Source organism: Acanthisitta chloris, unplaced genomic scaffold, assembly GCF_000695815.1.
Source record: "Acanthisitta chloris isolate BGI_N310 unplaced genomic scaffold, ASM69581v1 scaffold33462, whole genome shotgun sequence".
NCBI classification, from domain to species: domain Eukaryota; kingdom Metazoa; phylum Chordata; class Aves; order Passeriformes; family Acanthisittidae; genus Acanthisitta; species Acanthisitta chloris.
In genome coordinates, this window is record NW_008661628.1 from 2,269 (window position 1) to 22,252 (window position 19,984).

Sequence of the window (19,984 nt, forward strand, 5' to 3'; positions counted from 1 at the left end):
GTGCTGCTCAGGCTGGTTGGTTGAGACATGTGTGGAGGGCTGTACAAGCACTTAACGAGAGAGTACAAGGCAATATAGCAAATAAAATAGTACTATTTTGTTTTTAGGTTGGAAACTTTACCAGCTGGATCTGAAATCCAAGTGCTGCTGATGACCAGGTTCATGAGCAGGAGCCGTGTCGCCTCCTGCAGCCCAAAACTCCCATTGCAGCTGGGATGGTGTACACATCTCAGCAGCACCATACTGTGCAATTGAAGTGTCTTGTTTAACAAAACTGCTCTAGCATTCAAAGTGAGAGGTAGAACACATTAAATGGCTGCAATATAAAAAAGAAATCAGGCCTACTATATCTCTTCCCGATTCTAAGTGACACATTTTAAGAGTGACTTTGTCTTTCAGGGCAATTGGTCAAACATGTATTGCAAACCGACTCCACATACAGTGCTTTGACCTCTGCAGAGCTGTACAAATGCATTGTCAACACCCAGAACCGTTGCATCGGCACTTGGAGCACACAGGAGGTGTAGGAATTGACACAGCACAGCTTACTCAAGGTTGCCTTCTTTCACCTGTTCTGAACTCCTGAAAGGCACTGTGGTCCACAGGTACTCTTGCTTGTGCAGGCACATGGGTCTAGGTCTCCACTTTTCCATTAAAACCTGGAGATGTCACCATATCATATGGTTCCAGTTCAGGGCATTCTGGCACTGCCTTTTCCCATGATAAGAGTCCTCATTTTCTGTGTTTTGTCTTACCTACAACAGAGTTATGTTCCTTCCAGTGTGCTGGAAACAGTTTGTTTTTCCACGTTCTCATCAGGTCCCTGTACTGTCAGGGAGGCTCTTTTTGTAGCTCAAAGAATAAGAGTTTCTTCTTTGTGTTATTGCCTGGAGCAGCAATATTTGTAACCCTGGAAAGGTGAGCAAAGTGGCAATGCACATGCAGAACTTAAAGACAATTCCAGAGGCAGAAATTCTGGGTCTGCAAACTGGTTTTTGGAATTTGGGTATTTAGTGTTTGTTTCCTTTTAGAGACACTCAGCATTCATCAAAAACACTGAACTTCTGCCCTTTCGTAGCTACAGTCACCAGCGAAGAACTGACTGCAGTGCACCAGGTTGAAGAGCAACAGTCAGAAATACCACCAAGTCAGCTCTTCAGTGTCCTTTTGATTGGAGACCTCTCCATCTTACACTTCATAGTATAAAACCAGAGTTTATTCTCCTAAACTGGCACAATGCAAACTTGATGTTAGTTTCTACACAGACTTCCATGATCTTTATTTTATGTATGTGCCAAAGGACACAGTCATAGTTTTACACCGTCTCAAGAATTCTAGGGCTTTTTTTGTTGGGTTTACTTTTTTTGCCCCCTCCAAAAAGTATTTTAAGTCATTTTTGCTTGCATTAAGGGATATTTTCATGTGACCACACTGTGTAGTTTTACTGCTTTCAGAAAAAAGCAAATCTTACCAATTGTTGCACTGAGGAAACACACCTACAGAACTGTAGTAAAGACACACTGAAATGAGCAATCCTGCCTTTTCTCTGGTTGAACTTAGGAAGCAGAAGCTAAAGCAATTTTCATAACAGTACATTAAGAAAATGCATCATATGTTACTTTTGCATAATTTGTTTACTAACTGACTGAAAACACCATGAAGGTTTTTGTTCAGGGAAACATTTGGTACACAAAATCGACTGAGTCCACTGAAAACAAGTATTCCTAACAAAACTTAGGCCACTCAAGCTGAGCTTTGTTAATGCAGAGATATAATTAGCAATGTACTGAAAAGAATCTATTTTTGCTCAGAATCAGGCTTATTGGCTCAAGTAGGAAGCTTTTTACTATAACTTCAGCAAGAACAGGCTCCTGAGATCCCACACTTCTAGCTGAGTAAGTTAAGGTCTGTTTTACAGGGACTTTAAAGGAAAACAGTGTCTGTGATTCTCTGGCACAGTACAAGTCCCAGTTCACTAGGTCAGCCTGCCTGTCTGCCCTGAGTTTGCATAAACGCTGTGTAAAGGAAGTTACCTCACTTTCAGTGGACTTGGTACCCTGATGCCAGTACTGCCTGCTCAGCATGGACTTATCTTGTCATTCAACTACAGCATACCTAGTAATAAGACTATTGCTTCCATTCTATGCAACATCTCACCCTTTGCAGGATTAGAGGTTTAGCTCTGGGAATATAGATATGCACAAGGTGCCAAGTGACCTGTCTACGTGTGTTAAAGGGACCCTACCATTTGCTCAGGAAAAAGGATGTTTAGAAATTTTAAGGCATTTTAGTCCTCCACAAGTCTGGTAACAAGTTTTTCTCCTTGTCTTCTGGAACACTGTTAAAGCCAGGTAAAAATAATTCTGTTGTTCAGGTTTGAGCTACATATTCCTATTGGAAGTGTGAGAATTAAGACGAAGTTTTCCCTGTGAGGGTGGTGAGACACTGAGACACAGGTTGCCCAGGGAGGCTGTGGCTGCCCCAGCCCTGGCAGTGTTCAAAGCCAGGTTGGATGAAGCCTTGAGCAACTGTTCTGGTGGGAGTTGTCCCTGCCCAGGGCAGGGGGTTGGCACTGCTCTAAAGTCTGACCCCTAAAATTCTATGATTCTATGAATGGCATCTCCAATGGAGATAGTGGAGAATAGCATAATCTATTAAACATATTTTATTATGCTCTAAGACGAGAAATACTCTCACCAAATAATTCAAAAACTTCCTGTTCTTCTCTGGGCTCCTTCAGTCCTCTCCATAAAGCTGTCTTCCCAGTTCCAGCATTTGTACTAATGGAATCTATGTGCTTACCTTATCTTTACAACTTCAACCTTAGCATGAATTCTTCTGTTGCACATGTGATAATTCCCAGGGGAACAACTATTCTTGGGTTTGAAAGAATTATTTCAGCTAAAGATAAATGGATTCACATAATCTCAGGAATGGATCCTCACATGCAAACCCAGGAGGTTGTATTTTCAACAACAGCTGGTTTATTCCATTTTCCCATTACACAGTAAGTGAACACAAACATTTCCCCAACATTGCCACCTAGGCTGGATACCCAGGCACAGGAATGGAGCAAAACAAAAACTGGGCTTGAAAACTCAACCATTCAGAAAACAAACAAACATCTTTCCAGAAGCCAAATGTCTGGTCATCCTTGTGTCTCTTCTGGCAACATGACAAATAATGTTCTCTTTACTCAGCTTCCTTTTATATTTCTGCTTCCTTTGCAGTGCAATTGCTCCATGCATTTTCCCTAGTATTTAGTTGTGGTCTGTGAGGAGTTTGTGCTCTGCTATCTGGTTCCACTCCTTTGGCATTCTGTATGCTCCAACCTACATAATTTGGAAAACAAACTTGCATTCCTTCAGCCTCCATTGTGGCTGAGCCTCCAGGGGCCTTGGAGAGTGACCCTGTGCTGCTGAGAGCTCTTGTGACTGCAGTTGGGGTTCCTGTGTTACTTGTCCTTGCATCCATGCAAATATTCTTGCACTTCCGTGCCTGCACCTCTGTCCTCTTTTGCTCTGGTGAATAGTTGTGCATTCTGCAGCCTTCAGAGAGTAGGTACAGAGATCAGCTTTTCTGCCTTTGGAATTTGATACTCGGAGGAATTCTGGGCAAGCAAAAGATCCAGAGACATATTTTTCTGCTCTTCTTCAGACTGAAGGAGCCGATAGCCCAGCAGGTCCATCGCATCCTTGCACACATTTTGAACTTTTTCTATCTTATGGTAGGGCAGTGTATTCCTCCAGGCCTGGGATACTCTCAACGCATCTCTGGACCCAATGTCAAAGGCCTGTGCACCATGACCCTTCCCATGGGTGATGTTGTGAACCCACTTCTGAAGTTCGGGTGTGAAATGGAGTTCTGCAAACTTGTACATCTGAGCAGCCCTTGCTAGAGGGTCCCTGACAATGTCTTCATAGCGAATGAGCAGGTACCGGTCTTTCAGGAAGCTGGGAATGGCCTGACTTCCTGCCTTGTAAATCTCCACATGGCTTTTGCAGATTATTTGCATTGCGTTGTAGGGCCCCATTTCTCCCTTTGTCCTCTGAGCCCCCACCACAATGTTACTGTCACGTTTCAGGTCTGCCACTGTCTTCTCGCGGGACCTGAACACAGCCCGAGGATCACGTACCAAGTGGATGATTTTGAGGTTCAAGGACGGATCAGTGAGAAGAGGGTAGAGAACTTTCAGGTCAAAGAACCGAACCTCCTTGACAGCAACATGGCTATAGGTTTTACAGGCTTCCTCCACCTTGCTGAATGGATACTTGCCACAGATTGTCTTGCAATTGCCTGCAGTGATTATGTCACTGCGACTGAACGAGTCACAGGCAGGGGGGGAGCACAAGGCTCGGCTTGTCTCCCACTGAAATAAATCAGACTTTTTCTTCTGGCTAGACATGTAAGCATCAAACACAGACATGTCACACAGAAAAACCGACCTGACCAGGTCCCGCACTGCCATGTGCAAGACTTTGGCACTGTTCTGGTACATCTTAACCCACACATGCCACGCAGGCTCCATCAGGTAGAAGACGCTGGGGTGCTGGCTGAAGATTTGTCCAGTGAAGGAAGATCCTGACCGCCAGGAGGACAGAATGAGGATGTGGACTGGAGAAGGTTTTTCTTCCATGGGGGCGTTGTTGCTGCAGGGTAGGAAGTGGATCAGAAGGAAGGACAGAACTATCAGAATCAGGAGCACCTGCACTCTTCTAGACTTCAGCATGGTTGCAAGGGACCTGCAGAGACAGAGGAAGTTCAGCATCACCAGATCAAGATGCAGGCAGGATGTGGTGCATCAGGCTCCTGCAAATCTCTCTGCAGGCACAGGATTTGGGAAGCTGCCACACTACCAGTGACACTGTGACAACCACTGCACAAGGTGTTTTAGTTAAGGACAGAAGTACTGCAGGGGCTGCAACAAAAGCAGTTTGTCAGTAGGCTGTTCTAAGGCAGTCTTGGATGATACTGAAAAGTTTGTCTGCATTTTATCAAGGTTTAAAAGCTGGTTGAGTGCATTGAAAAAAGTCTGTATACACAAATATGTACTTCATGTACACAATTCCTGCAGACATGATCCTGGCAATTTTTATGAAGGAAAAATGCAAAAGCTCACATTTTGTGGAGAAGTCAACAGTTCCACACTGTTACTTTTAAACACCTGCTCTGACCACCATTTCCAATAACTTTTATGTCAAAATGCTGTAAATATACAATGTAGGTTTCCATTTGTTTTGATTATATTCTTTTTGAAATTTCAGGAAACACTGTCACCACAGGCAAAAACTCACATACTGAAGGAAGTTGGTAATCAGTCTAAGCACAACAATATCTTCTCCAGAGACAGAGCATCCTAGACAATTTTGCTAGAAAGGCCCACAAGGGTGTATCTCATCCATCTTTGTGTAGGCAGGCTTACCTGCTTACCTGCCTACTAACACCTTTCTTAGCCTAACTCCTTTTAAAAGACTCTCCTGCTACCCCTCCCTCCATCCCCACTCATCCCATAGATCTTTTCATAGAATAGAATAGAATCAACCAGGTTGGAAGAGACCTCAAAGATCATCGAGTCCAGTCCAGCCATGGTTACTAGGCCATGGCACTAAGTGCCACGTCCTGTCTCATCTTGAAAACCTCCAGGAATGGTGAATCCACCACCTCCCCAGGCAGCCCATTCCAATGCCTGATTACTCTTTCCATAAAAAAATCTCTTCTTAATATCCAACCTAAACCTCCCCTGGCAGAGCTTGAGTCTGTGCCCTCTTGTCCTCCTGCTGGTTGCCTGGGAGAAGAGACCAACCCCCACCTGACTCCAACCTCCTTTCAGGGAGTTGTAGAGGGTGATAAGGTCTCCCCTGAGCCCCCTCTTCTCCAGGCTGAACAACCCCAGCTCCCTCAGCCTCTCCTCATGGGACTTTTATGAGAAGAGGTACAATAGAACATGCCAGTCAAAGCTCTGCCCAAAGCTGACTCCTTGTTTCTCACACTGAAGCTCTGTTCTGCCTGTTGAGAATGACTGAGTTATTGGAAAATGTCTATTGTGCTGCCTGGGGACAATTCATAGCCTGAGTACCAGCTGGCATAGGAATCTGAAGTAAGTACATCATCAGAGATGGGATCTGAGGCAGAAAGGATTCACTTAATTTTTACAAAGTCCTTTGAAGCTTGCTCTGCCAACTGCTCCTGTCATGTGTGTTCTCCTTCCCTTCCCCTGCGGGGCCTGACTGTGCCTTGAACACAGGTGGGTTCCTGCAGCATTGGCCATCCCCAGGGACAAAATCCACCTCTCTTGCCAGTGCAATTCCTTCACATTTAGGTGAACTAAAATTAAAACTTCTTACAGGTTCTAAATCATGGTCAGTCCTTCCAGGTACATCCACAGCCAGACAGGACAGAGAGAGCAGGGCCTTCGGGGCTGCAGGGCGAGATGCAAGTCCTCCTGGGCAACAGCAGCATCAGAGCCCACATCCTTACTGCTTTTGTGCAGCCCAGGGTTAGCCAGGATTCAGGCAGCCATGCCCACACAGAGTAGCAGCCCCACTACCAAGTGTGAGCCAACCAACTGCAGTGCAGACAGTGCTTCCTTGCTACCTGCTTACCACACCATCCTCTGGGTCCACAGTAGGTGTGAACATTCCCAAGGTTTCCCTAACCACCTCCTCATGCCCTGCCTCGAATTTCCACTGCAGTGAAACTTTCAGGCTGATTTGCATGGGAGTGTCTCCTCCCATGATTCCAGTTACTCTAGCACTGATGTTTTAGATTTTCAGGTACATTCACTGCTGTCAACCAACTAGGAAGAGCATTCATGTCTCCCTCCAATATATGTGCATAAATCAGCTTGTTTATCTAATCTACTTGCTGGGCATTTGTTTTGAGCTTAGGGTTTATAAAGCAGCAATTATAATTTCTCAGAGCCGGGACAATACCCAGCCCAATGGGTAAGTCTGGTTGTTGCCAGTAAGTGCCACCACAATATGAATTTTACTTTAGTAGCATCTTACAAGGCTGGGGCTGGGCATTTAGTGAGGGACCACATGCTTCTACTCTCCTGGACAAGAAGCCCACTGACTTTTTGGATTACACAAATGGCCTCTAGTGTTCAGGTCTGACAGAAAGCTAAATCAGGTTGCTATTCAGACCAACCCTAGGAAGAGCTGCAAACAAAGACTGTTGTAAAAATGATTCATATATCAGCTTCCTCCTTGCAAATGAATGCAGCAGTGTTTACTGAAAGTCCTGGCTTCCAAACAAACTTTGATGATATCACTTCCATCTGGCACCATTAATAACATAATTCTAACTGCTGACAGAGTTCCTGGACTAAAGCCAGAAGCTACTGAAAAAAATCTCTTTTGAGGAGATATGGACACTGGCATGAAGATATCCAGACAGATTTAAAACCATGGAAATAATTGGTTTTCTGGAAACCTACATGTGAATAGTCTGAGAACGGATTCAGCTTTTTTCCAGGAAGCAAGGGTATGCCTTTGTCTGGAATCAAATCAGGGTGGGATAGCTGGATGTTTTAGACATGCCAGAGTATGTAGACCATCCCTGTGACTCTTCTTGGTAGAAATGACCTCATGTGAGGCCACAGCTTCAACAGCTTCTTCACTCTTATGCAAAAAATAGTGATGACTGTTGTCCTAACCAGTCTGTTCCACAGAGGGTAAAAGAACTGAGTTGTGTGCCTGGTGAAGTGGAATAGAGGAGCAGCAAAGAGTGGTAGAGGTTCTGTCAGACATTCCCTAATATGAAAGAAATACCAATTACATAACCTTTTCACCACTGTATCTCTCAATGATGGCAGCTGGGATGTTTCTAAACAAAAGTCTCAAGCTTAAACATATTTTCCCTGCAGCAAACATCCAGAGTTACCAGTGATTCAACTAATTCCATATTGCAAAAGTGAAAATATGAAGCCCTCACAGAATTGCCAGGTAAAGATCTGCCCAAAATGGTTGGGACAATCTCAGCTGCAGAACAGAAAAAGGCACAATGTTACTGTCTGCTGGCAGAGATGAGCCAGGATTTGACTGAGAGCAGAAATAACAGGAAGAATCTCAGGGCACAAAGGATGAAGTACAGAAACTACTGAAAAATATAACAATCCAGTGTGGCTATGTTAGTCTCCCATGGCAAACACACGAGAACACAGAGGACTGGGATGTGCCTGCCCAAGCAGTTGGAATCTCAAAAAAAACCAAAACCAAACCAAAACCAAACCAAACAAAAACAACAACAGCAACAAAAAACCCAAACCCACACAAACCAGAGTTTTAAACTTTCCCAGAAACAAACAGGATCCTTGGAAAAGCTTCATCCTGGCAAAGAGCAAGCATTCCAGAAAGCAGCAAGCAGCCCAAGAGAGACATACCCATCAAACCCACCCTGAGCACGGGTAGCATGTCCCCAGAGCACAGGTTTGTTGAGGCTGTGCATGTCTGGGGTGGGTATGAGACACAGCCCAAAACACCTTGTGCTGTGCAGACTGAGGTCGAGTACTCTGCCAGTCTGGGTAGTTCTCCAGACCTGTACAGGTTCCCCACTGCTGTAGTGGCAGTAATAGAGCAAAGAGGATCTGGTGCCAGGGAAGCCCCAGGCACTGGTCTTTAATGGCACTGATGGTTGCTCATAGTTTTTCCAAACGCTTCTTCAGTTTGGCTTCATCGACTTCTGGAGGATTAGAAGTCATCTGCCCATTCAGAGGAGAGCAGATGACATGACTGTCACTAGTGGGAAAACCTGAGAAGAAGCACTGAGAAGACAGCCTGGAAAAGCAGGAACTACCCTCTAAGCCAGACCATCAGCAGCACTGTAGCAATTTTCTGGCACCATACGTTTACAAAGTTTTACAAAAATTATGTCCCAGTTCAGGCTGCCTAGCAGGAACAGTGAATACAGTTCTGGGCACAGGAGCATCCACACCAGATAACAAGAAATGGTTGAAAGTCTCACCTTGACAAGTCCTCTTGAAGCACCACCAGTCCTGATTTAAGCAAAGCTGCCCTCACACACGTTTGCTGCTGTGGCACACACACCACCAGGCAGTCACACGGAGAGCTGTGTGTTCATGTACTAGCACTCTGCCTTCATGCTGGGCTCTCACATACACATGTACTCCTCCCCTACCTACACCTGTGCCTGCTCCCTCCCATCCCCTGCTCCACCACAACTGCTCTGCACTGCCCGCCTACTTTGACCAGCCTCAAACGAGAGGACTCCACCCTGCACTGAGTGCAGGGCATGGCAGTGAGCAGCTTCTTGCAGGGGCACAGATGACCAAGCACTACTAGGAAAGGAGCAGAGCCAGGAAGTTCATGAAGGACACTGAGAAATGCTTTTAAGTCCTGTTGCAAGTCCAAGACTGCTCCCTGTAAAAGGAGGACCAGGGTTGTGCGTGGAGTGTCAGTGCGAAGGACAAACAAGAACCCTTGTTGCCAGGAAGACCAGTTTACCCACCAGGAGTGCAGAGATAGAGTACGTTTGCCTACCATTGCTCTGGTTGTTTGCCATGTCAGCATATGCAGAGTCACACAAAGTCTTTTTGACTATCCTTTGTCTGTGCCTTTCTTGAATGAAACATCTGGGGCTGGGAGAGAAAACTGTGTGAAAGGAGAAGCTGTGAAAGGAGCTACTGGACTTGGCCTGTTAATGATTCACAAGGGTGCTGGAGCTGCAGTGGGGCTGTGCCAGGTGAAGTAGTGAAGCAGAGCAGCACTGGGTTCAAGAGAAATGACCACACAGACAATAGCTTTGGGTCATTCCTATTCCAGATCTCATAATTTCCATCACACAATCTGGAGAGATGTATACCTTCTCTTAATGGTGTCCCCTGTCCCCAGGGACTTTACTGAGCTGCTCTGAGGATAAGTGGAGAATAGGAGACAGCAGAAGTCAAAAATCTGGGCAAGGCTGGTCCTTCAAGCAGGAGGGAAAATGCAAATGGGGTAGGCCATGTTCCCTTTCACTTGCTGCCTTGCAAACACAGATGGTCAAGCCCTGGTAACCCTGGGCTGGGAAGCAAAGTGAGAAGCTGGCAGCAGTCCAAGTGGGGCCCTGCAGAGAACCATTCAGTGTTCTGTGCAGCCTGGATTTCAGCTATGTGTTCCCATGCCTTGCACCTGTAGGAAGGATATACCTGTATGTCATTAAGTGTTACAAAACCTTTGTAAAGGTCACACCACTCCAGTGGCTCTTCCTGAAGCATTATTCCCCCCTGGCCAAGAGCTGCATGAACAGAAACATACCAAAACTTCTGTTCCAGCTGTATGCAGTTTGCCCAAAACAGGCTGATCCTTTGGCACTGATACTGAATACTGAGGTACAGATCCCAAGTTCCAACTATTTGGCTGAGCTTTCCAGAAGGCAGCCTCTGTGGCATGAGCAGTTGCACAGAGGAGAATGTGCTCTCCTCTGGAGACAAGGCTTGGGAGGGCACACTGTCCTGGCACACTGTTTTTCCCAAGACCTGCATGTTGTGAAACTTGGAGGAGAAAACCTCTGGCTCCTCAACAAGGAACGTGATTCTCCCTGTATGTCTGACTCTAAAGCTTTATGAAACAAAGCAAAAACAAGCACAAATCCCAAGTACAAATACAGTCTGTGTGGACATTGGACTGAGAGCAGCCCTGAGAAGGAGGACTTGGGGGTGTTGGTGGACAAGAAGCTGGACACAAGCCAGCCATGTACACTGGCAGCCCAGAAACCAACCATGCCCTGAGCTGTGTCACCAGCAGTGTGAGCAGCAGGATGAGGCAGAAGATTCTCCCCCTCTGCTCTGCTCTGGTCTGGGGTTCTCAGTGCAGGAAAGACACAGGTCTCTTACAATTGATCCAGAGAATGCCACATTTCTATTTTCCACCCTCCTCCCGGGGACTCAGAGACTAGTGAGTTCTGGGAAATGCCCATGTAGCCTGTACCTGACCCAGTGCAGCAGCAACAGGAGCAGATTGAGGAGTAATGTCAGCAGTATGGACTAGAGGTAGCTCCTCAGCACTTACACTGGAGAAGACTTCTCCCCTGAGGGCATGTCTTTGATTGTTGGTGAGAGAACCAGGCATACCTAGAGCAGTGAAACCGGCTCAGCTGTGAGGTTTAACTAACCCCTTGCCCTGTCTTCATCAGGAGCACATACCTAGGGAAGAGAACAAGAAAAACATTTCCTCATTAGGTGCTGTCCTGGAGTACACATTTCACCTCTCTGAATGTAGGTGTCCATAATCACCTAGTGAGTGATGCCCTGGAAGTTCCTGTTTCTTTCTGTTGCCTGTGACAAGAGTGGAGAGTGATGTTTGTGAGTAGGTGACTGTACAGAAGCCGTCAGTTCAGATCAAGCTTGTCTTTGCATTTTACAGCACCTAGATTTTTTTTTTTAATTCACTTGTCCAGTCATATTTTGAACTCAAATACTTTTAGCATCAACACGATTTCCTGGCAATAACAGTATGTTTGGCTATATGTTGTAAGAACTGCTTTGCTCTGTTTTGAACCTACATGTGAAAAACTGTATTTGGTATTATCATATTTCTTTTTTATCAGGAGAGAATGAGTAATTTCTCCCTATTTGCAGTCTTTAAGTTATACAAGATTTTAACATTTGCTTTTATGTGCCCTGTAGAACACAACTCATCTTGTGCCAGCTCAAGGGAATAATGCTGTGGAAGCCTCTGTGTCTTTCAAGTGATGGCGAAAGGAGCCCACGTGACTAGGTCAGAGGAGGAACATCAATCCTGGAGCCATCTGTCACATGTGAGATAGAACACAACCATGTGCCACATACAGGGGACTGAGACTGATAAAGGCCTTCATACATTCTGCATCTCCTCTTCTTCAATAAATCAGCTTGTCTGTCTCACAAGTCCTGCCCTTGGGAGCACCCTCCGTTGAAGACAGAAGTGTTTATTCACTGACAGAGGATTCCAGGCAGAGATGAGAGGGCCATTCTCTTCTAAAATCTGAAGATTGAGTGTGGCAGAAAGCTGCAATGTGGCTGCTCACACAGGGCCATGCATGATATCCTGTCCAAATCCACCGGATTTGAATTTGAGTACTGCTAAACTATTGACTTTTGAAATGCACAGGGAAAACCCTATTCCTTGCAGAAAAGAAGCTTGTATGTCATCACTTTCATAGAGATGAAGGCAGCAGTGCAGAACTCTGCCTTTCAGAAAGAGCCGTTTCTGGTAGGGATACTCTATACAGTCACCCTGGTTGATCTTGACCTTGTCATTCATAGAGAATGGATAGAAAACACAGCAGTGAGGCAAGCCCCAGAAGGCATACGAGCAGAGGTGCAATGCCTATCCTAAATTCCAGTCAGAGCAAGTTCTTCCTGAGCCAGAGCAGATCTTGTCCCATAAGGCTTCTGGAATAATGAAAGATGGGACAAATCACTGCTACGATGCCCTATATGAGACAGGCTGGTGTGCTCCTGCACTCGGGTTGCTATGGCCTTTTCCTTGTGTCTGAGATAAGTTTTAAAGTCATATTTTTATTTAGAAGCAGTTTGAGATAAATAGACTTGTCTGTATTGGCACATAAGAAATCCAAGTTACAATAGGCTAGAGCAAGGATAGTGGCTAATCCCCTCCCTCTCTCACCCTGCTCACAGTTGAAGTATCATTTATTGTCTTCATTGTAATGTTGCACTCTAATATCAAGTGGTGGGGGAATAGAGAAAGAGGAGAGAAAGAAAGAAACTAGTGTTAATAAGGCTCTGAGAATGAGGTCACATAATACTTTACTAACACATTACAGTAAAGAGAAAATTAGAAATAAGAAAAGATTATTTATGCAGCTTTTGAATCCATTTGCCTGGTCAGCTTCTGCCTTCTTTACATACACAGGCAGTCTAAAACCAGAAATCAGCAGAAGCACTGAAGCTTGGAGTAGAACAGCTAGTCTGGAGTTGAGAGAATCAGTAGCATTAAGCAGACCTGAAGCATACACAGCCCATGCAATGCACTGGAGTGCAGAAAACCCAATGTTACCACTAACTACTTCTACCAGATATCCAGGAAATAAGTCATTCAGATGTATTGACAGTACCAGTTTGCTCCAGCAAAGCTTCAGGGAACTGATCCAAGTAAAATAAACAAACTAGAGACAATACATGAGAAAGCAAAGGGCTGGTATAGATCTGGGCTTCCAGCAACATGAGGGAGATCCCAGTGCTTCTGCCTCTCAGGAGGGTCTCCCAGTGCTGGGGACCTAGGCTGAAGGCCAGTATACAACCCCAACTTTGCTCTGACCAGTTGTTAAGCTTCTCTAGCTTTTAGGTACCTTCCAGCTACTGGAACCCTGCTGAGGCTGCGTCTTTTTTGGCTGTCCTGTTAATAGCAACACTTTGCCCATGCTGAGCCTTCCTCTTCCTGCAGAGCTCCTCTACCCTCTCACATCCTGGTTTGTGAAATCACTCCCAGTTACCTTAAGCAGTTATTGTTTCCCAGCCCACTGCTGCCACCTCCTCTTACATCCATAGTAGCTCCCTGGCCACTTCTCATCCTTGTGGAAACCTATCTGTGCCTGTGCCTCTCTCTGCTGTGTGTTGTGGCTAATGCCACCTGAGCAGATGAGTTCCTCTGGCCTCTGACAGACCTGCACAGCCTGGGAGAATGAGGTTATGTGCCAGCCCTCACCTACAGAGGATCTGTGCACAGACACCTTTCCCTCGAGTACCACTCCCATACGATCCTCAAACCTCACCTGAGCTCCCTGGCAAGCTGGGCCTCCACGATTGTCCACAGACTGCATCCTTGCAACCATCCTGGGTTCAGATCAGTGCAAACCACATCTTCCCACTGCAGGTGTCTACATGCTGGTGGAGAGCAGGCCAGTGCAGACAGGGTCTTGAAGCCAAAGGCCATGGCCCAAAGGCAGGAAAATCCTTAGGGGCCTCTCTGGTTTACAGCCCTGCTGGGAGCAGCCAGTGCTACCTGGAAGGGGTCAGGGGCTGGGCTGCATTCAAGCTCTCGAGGCACCTGGGGGAGCTGATGGCCTGATTGCTGGCAGGTGTGATTTGGCACCACTTGCCTGCAGGGCCTGTTTGCCTGTCGGGGTTGAACCCTGCTGCCAGCCCCTTTGGAAGCTGGGGACATTTGCCCATGAGCTGAAAAGTTCCTTCATTCTCAAGAGGAGTGCTAGACACGAGGTTGCCTCCCTGTCTAGGTCCCCATGTCTGGGGTAGGTCACAGCCAGTCCAGACAGCACAGAAAAGAGCAGAAGCACACTGCAAGCCTGTGCCAGAGGATACCACTGGTGCTCCCTGGCTAAGACAGGGAGGATAGCTGAGGATTGGTGTAAGCCAGCATGGGTAAGATGCAGGAACATCCCCAAAACCACAGATGAAATGCAGACTGCATTTATTTCCATTGCCTCATCACCCAGAGGACCCTCAAAGCAGTACCCAGGCCGAGGCAGACAGGGATGCCAGCAACACAGAGTCCATGCTAGAGGATCACCAAACCTGCTGTTTTAACCTGTATTTCAGGGATTACTGCAGGCATAGCTTGCCACTGAGGTCTGATTGTTACCACAGCAGAGCAGGGGTCTCACACATGTTCAATAGAGTGTTGCTAAGCTGATCACAGGCCTATGTTATCTAAACACGGATGTTCTACTTATGAAAGACACAGGGCTAAACAACAGTTAGTATAACAAATGCATTTTTCTACGCCTCAGCTGCAAGTCACATGAACATATTTACAATCCTCCTCGCTAATCTTCCATTATTTTCCTGCAATCAGTTATAAGAGCACTAAGAGACTTATACTATAGCCCTGCAGACTTTTGTCTGAACATCTGCAGAAGAGGAGCTTCAGACCTATGTCTTGACTCCTTCCTTGGTCTCAGTGCTGAAGGGGTTTTCTTTGGTACAAAGCACCTCCAAACAGCACCTTAGGCTGGTTTGTGTGGCTGGCAGGGTGTTCTAGGCTACACCCACACTATGACGCAAGGCATATGTGAGTATAATACCTGAAAAATGATACTAGAACATTTGTGATTAAATGCTAGTTTGCTTTTGCATCAGGGAAAACCTAGGTGTGTCAAAAGGAAGTGTTATGTTTGCAAAAGATGCCAATGGAGGATGTGGCCTTGAGAAATCTAAATATCCTGAGATTTACAAGGTGTATATATATGCCTGTCTCTGGATCTCTCAACATCCTTGGCCAAATGCTGCTGGGTCAAGAAGAAACAGAATCACGTTAATTGTTGCAGATCATTTGCATGTTAACAGACATCTCTGAGGGGACTCTGAAAGGAAAAGGGTTCCCGAATGGAGAGCGACCTCAACAGAGCAGTAATCCCCATTACTGTTCATTAGTAATGGGGACTAAATTCACAGAACCTAAGATATGTGGAGAAGAGTTCAAGGAAACAGATGAAACTTGTCAGCTGTAGTAGGTGCAAGACAGCATAGCAGTGCAGCAACATCATGCTGTTAAGGTTTCCTGGCCCAACAGACCCTTCACACATCATCCTATTTATTGTTTGCCAGTGTTTTGTCTTAAGCAGCTCAGGTTATTTTGCTCTATTTGGAGGTCTAATGGCATGGAATCTCTGAAGCTGCGTACCATGCACCCTCTCTTTTTATCTGGCATTGCTTTCTTTGAAAGGAAAAGATACAGCATAGACAGCTGACATGTCAAAGACCTTTTCATACACTGCTGTCATTCTCAGAGAGACAGCTCCCCTCTAACGGAGTACTGGTACCCAGATTTGTACTGGGCAAGCTAAGGGGAGACAATGAAATTGCTACAGAACCTGGTAGATTTGTCAGTGTGTAATCTAGGGCTAGCTCACTTTTCCCATCATTGAGGAGCCAGACTTGACCTGTGGATCCCAATTCTGCGGGAGGACAGGTGAACAGAGCTGAAAGTGATGATGTGAGGCACCCCACAACTTGTCCCTTTGTCAGTTCCAGAAACGGCTTCTGACCAGGTCACCAGAATGCATGTGCTGATGGGCATTGTCATCTCCTCCCACACCAGGTCACCAGTTCCTTATTGCTTCGTGGAGCTGATGTGCTCAGCAATCAGTAACCCTGGCACCGCTGACGCCCCACGAAGTGTGAGCCACAGGTGCCACCCCATGAGTCACCACTACAGCAGGAAACGTGTGCCTGTCCCAGCCCTGAGTACTCTGGCACCAGCACCCAGCAGGGCTGGCTCTGGCCCCAGGGGCAGTCCCTCCCCACAGCAGTGGGCACCAGCGCCCGCTGTGTTGTTGGGGCACATGGTGTGGGACCAAGGAGCAGGTGCAGCCAGGACTGCTCTGCAGCGAGCACAGCCAGGCTGCCACAGCCAACAGGGCACAGCTTTGTGCCAGGCTTGCAGGGCCCATCCTGCTCTCAGGGCTGGCAGGTGCCTTTGGGGTCTGAGGCACTCACTCTCACCATGCCCCAGGCAGACAGCACCGTGGGTGAGCAGGGGTGAGCCACACAGTGACTGAGCCTGACCCAGCACAACAGGAGCACAGTGCAGGACTGATGTGTCAGAATCTTTATTAATAAAAAAAGTTGCAATAATTTACTCCCTTCGTCACACAAAGGGCTTGGTATAAAGAGCTCTGGCCTCCTAAGGTAACACAGGTAAGTGCGAGGTGGGTACTTTTCTCTTATCCTCTAAGACAGTGTCATTTTCCTGACCCCAAGGGACAGTGTGGCCAGCACAGGAGCTACAGGCCAGTGAGGCCTGACCCAGGAACAGCTTCCTGCCCGTCTGCAGCCAGTGCATAGGCAGCACAGACCAACACCAGGTGCACGTGCTGAGTGTGTGGAGACCAGGGGCACTGGATGCCACAGGGTGTGCAAACTGTAATGGAGGAGGAGAGAAAAGTGCCTGCTTCTTCCCATAGTGCTGAGGGGTGTGTGGAGCACAAAAAGTGTAGCAGCAAAACAGTGGCTGCTTGCAGGCAGCGGGCTGTGGGGCTGGCTGGGAGGAGCCCTGCCTGCCTGCCTGCTGCCTCACACAAGGTCTAGCCTGGCAGAGGCAGGAGGCCAGCTACGGCTACTTGTCACATTCCAGATCCTGGGCCCCCTCAGCACCCTGGTAGTGCATCTCGCAGAACTCCTGGATGCGGCTGCAGGCCTCCAGGATCATCTCCTCGGGCACGGTGATCACCACGCGGAAGAAGTTGGGGTACTCAAAGCACTGAAAGAAGAAAAGATGAAGCTGGCAGATTACCTAGGGCAGTGCTGCAGTTTCAGAGCCCTGCCTTGGGACTATGTGCTGTGTCAGCAACTGAAATCGATCAGTGTAGGACACAGGGCTGCCTCCTGCTCCCTTAGACTGCTTTTTTCTCTTCCAAGCTAGTCTCCTATCTCCATCTGTGCAGACATGATGCTGTGAGGAGGACAGACCAAAGGACTGGGATGGACTGCCCAGGGAGGTGGTGGAGTCACCATCCCTGCAGATGTTGAAGGAGAGACTGGACATAGCACTTGGTGTCATGGTCTAGTTGACATGGGAGTGTTAGGTCATAGGCTGGACTCGATATTCTAGGAGGTTCTTTCCAACCTGATTGATTCTGTGACTCCGTGATTCTGTGTGGCCTATGCAGACCCAGGGAATGGGCTGGAAGGAGTTAGTGAAGAAGAGGACTGGAGAATATTTAAGGCCCTGTCCATATCCAATGTTGGAAGTGGAGCTTGAAGGAGGTGAACACAGGGAACAATGTTCTCAGCCTTCCTTGTGCCTACAGGGGCAGGAGACTGGAACACAGGTGGGAGCAGTCCTGGGCCTTTGAGGGAGCACCTTCAGCAAGGAGGTGTGGATATAGCTCTGTCAACTTGGGAAATACAGAGCAGGCCTGGAGCTGGGAAGGTCCTGGCAGCCTGAGTGAGGGCTGTTAGTGAGCCAGAGACTGCCTCACCCCATGCCTACACACAGTACCTGGAGCTGACAGCCAGCTCACACACACCGTTACAGACCATGGACACTGCACACACAGCTCAGCCTGTCCCGAGAGCTCAGGGATCAAACCCTGCAGCTTCTCCCCCCACACTTTGGCCACACAGCTCCCCGAGGCTCTCAGTGTCAGGCTCACCGTGGCTGGCAAGCAGAACACAGACTGCTCTGAGATGAGTCGCTCAGTGAACTCCACATCATTTTCAAACTCCGGGAAATGTTCCATCTCAATCTCGACCTGCAGCAGAGGGATTTAACATAGTAATCAAGGGCACCAAAACTATCTGCAGTGTCCCTGTTTATGCATATAGCCCAACAACTTCCCAGTCAAGCGCAACTCTCTGCCCTCAATTTTTGTTCATGGTTTGGGCTGACTGGAATGTAAGACACAAACAGAAATACATAAATGAAATCTGGTCTTGTCAAGAAGCCTTCATTATCTATATAAAGCTGGAATTTCAGTTAAGCACAACCTGAGTAAAAAACACCTGATGGCAAAGGTGCAGTAACCAATTAGAAGTGAAAAGGAATAAATATGACATTGAAAAAGAACTTGGGAGAGAACCATATACATTATAACTCTGTCATGCAAGAAGTCCATATGGATAAAAAAAAGGCAAACTAATGTTTTGGTGTATAAAAAAAGGAAAGATAGCAAGGCTAGAGCATCATGAAAAAGATAAATGCTTGTAGGATGATACAGTTGGTAAAACAACAGGAAAATGGTACAATGTTCAATAAATATTTCTGTTGTGTATTTGTAAAGAGGGCAGCTGTCCATCTGTCACATAAAGACAGCACTATTCTGGCCACTTATTTATAGCATCCTAGAACAGTTTGGGTTGGAAGGGACCTTAAAGCTCATCTAGTTCCACCTCACCCCTGTCCAGGGCAGGGCTGACATTCCCTAGATCAGGACTCCATTGAGCCTGACCTTTATAACCAAAGATTATTTTAAATATCTCGTGAAAATATTCTTAAACAGATAATTTGAGAGATAATTTGCATGGAGAAGTTCTGAAAGAGCTAGTAGAAAAAAATTTACCAGACGATTTAATTCAAAGTGAGTGTTCAGATACTGCAGAAATGCAATGGGTATGAAAGAATATTAGAGCTGAGCAGAGGATCTGCAATAGGTATTATGCTATAGGTACGAAAGAATATTAGAGCATGAGCAGAGGATGTGTGTAACTCTGGGCAAAACTGGAAACTGGGTCAACTGTGAGTGAGGTTGATATTGCAGTATTCTCCAGTTCAGAGTCCACATTTTAAGAGCTGATAAAAAGCTCGTGACACTATGAGACAAAAAAAAAAATAAAATCGAAAGTGTGTTAAAATGTCATAAATGTCTCAATTGAGCTGGATGAGATGAAAAAGGAAATTTCACCACATTCTTAAAAGTTAAAACAAACAGGCATAGGAAAGGCAGAAAAAGAGGGAACACCATAGGCAGAAGACAAACATGCCAGTATGAAAAAGGCTACATCTTCTACAGGAGGCATAATAATCTGCCTTGTAGTGTAGGGGCTTCCCATTGCCAGCTGCTCTAAATCCAGGTAAAACAGTATTGTCTTGCAAAGTACAAGTCATGGAGTTCTGTGTAGGAGCAAGTGGGTGAAGTGTACCAGCCTCTGCTCTGTGAGCAGTGAACAACATATTCTGGCCTGCTAAAGTGCCCAAGGGATGTACCTACAGCACTGGGCAACATGAAAATGCACAGTAACAGAGACCTAGTGCCAAGCACCAATCTGAAACACTGGCAAGCACGGGCAACGAGAGCTTGTGTGAGTGTTGGCAGTCTGGAAATGCCAGGTCATTCTCCTTGCTTACCATGAGGTACATGGCTCCAGAGGGCCGGACAGGCTGAAGGCCAGGGATAGATGATAAGGCAGCGTAACAAAGGTCAGCATTGGACTGAAAAGCAAAAAGGAGAAATTTCAAAACAGGAGAAATTCCAGGAAGCAGCTCAGCAAATGGAAGCCAAGCTCTGGACTGAATCTATAAACAGGTTTGTCTACTGCAAATAAAGGGCCAACAAATGCAAACAGCAAGGGTGACCATGGCCCTGA

The 19,984-nt window shown here is 46.6% G+C and overlaps 2 protein-coding genes across 2 annotated transcripts in view; both read right to left on the bottom strand.

Annotated features, from left to right (window-relative positions):
- Nucleotides 1-3,550: 3,550 nt before the first annotated feature.
- CHST4 (carbohydrate (N-acetylglucosamine 6-O) sulfotransferase 4) lies at nt 3,551-9,153 on the bottom strand. The gene is made up of 2 exons (XM_009070299.1): nt 8,965-9,153; nt 3,551-4,742 (listed from the first exon to the last, which is right to left on the bottom strand). The coding sequence occupies exon 2, from the start codon at nt 4,727-4,729 to the stop codon at nt 3,551-3,553; it is 1,179 nt and encodes a 392-aa protein (XP_009068547.1). The 5' UTR covers nt 4,730-4,742; nt 8,965-9,153.
- A 7,862-nt stretch (nt 9,154-17,015) lies between these two features.
- TAT (tyrosine aminotransferase) overlaps nt 17,016-19,984 on the bottom strand; it is a 7,509-nt gene continuing 4,540 nt past the window's right edge. Inside the window, exons 9-11 of the mRNA XM_009070298.1 lie at nt 19,746-19,829; nt 18,055-18,153; nt 17,016-17,159 (exon numbers count right to left, since the gene is read on the bottom strand). Coding sequence (XP_009068546.1) covers nt 17,016-17,159; nt 18,055-18,153; nt 19,746-19,829 — 327 coding nt within the window. The remainder of the gene's footprint in view (nt 17,160-18,054; nt 18,154-19,745; nt 19,830-19,984) is intronic.

What these genes read in the sequence shown, in the direction of transcription:
- CHST4 (XM_009070299.1), bottom strand. Translation starts at nt 4,729, where the DNA reads ATGCTGAAGTCTAGAAGAGTGCAGGTGCTCCTGATTCTGATAGTTCTG.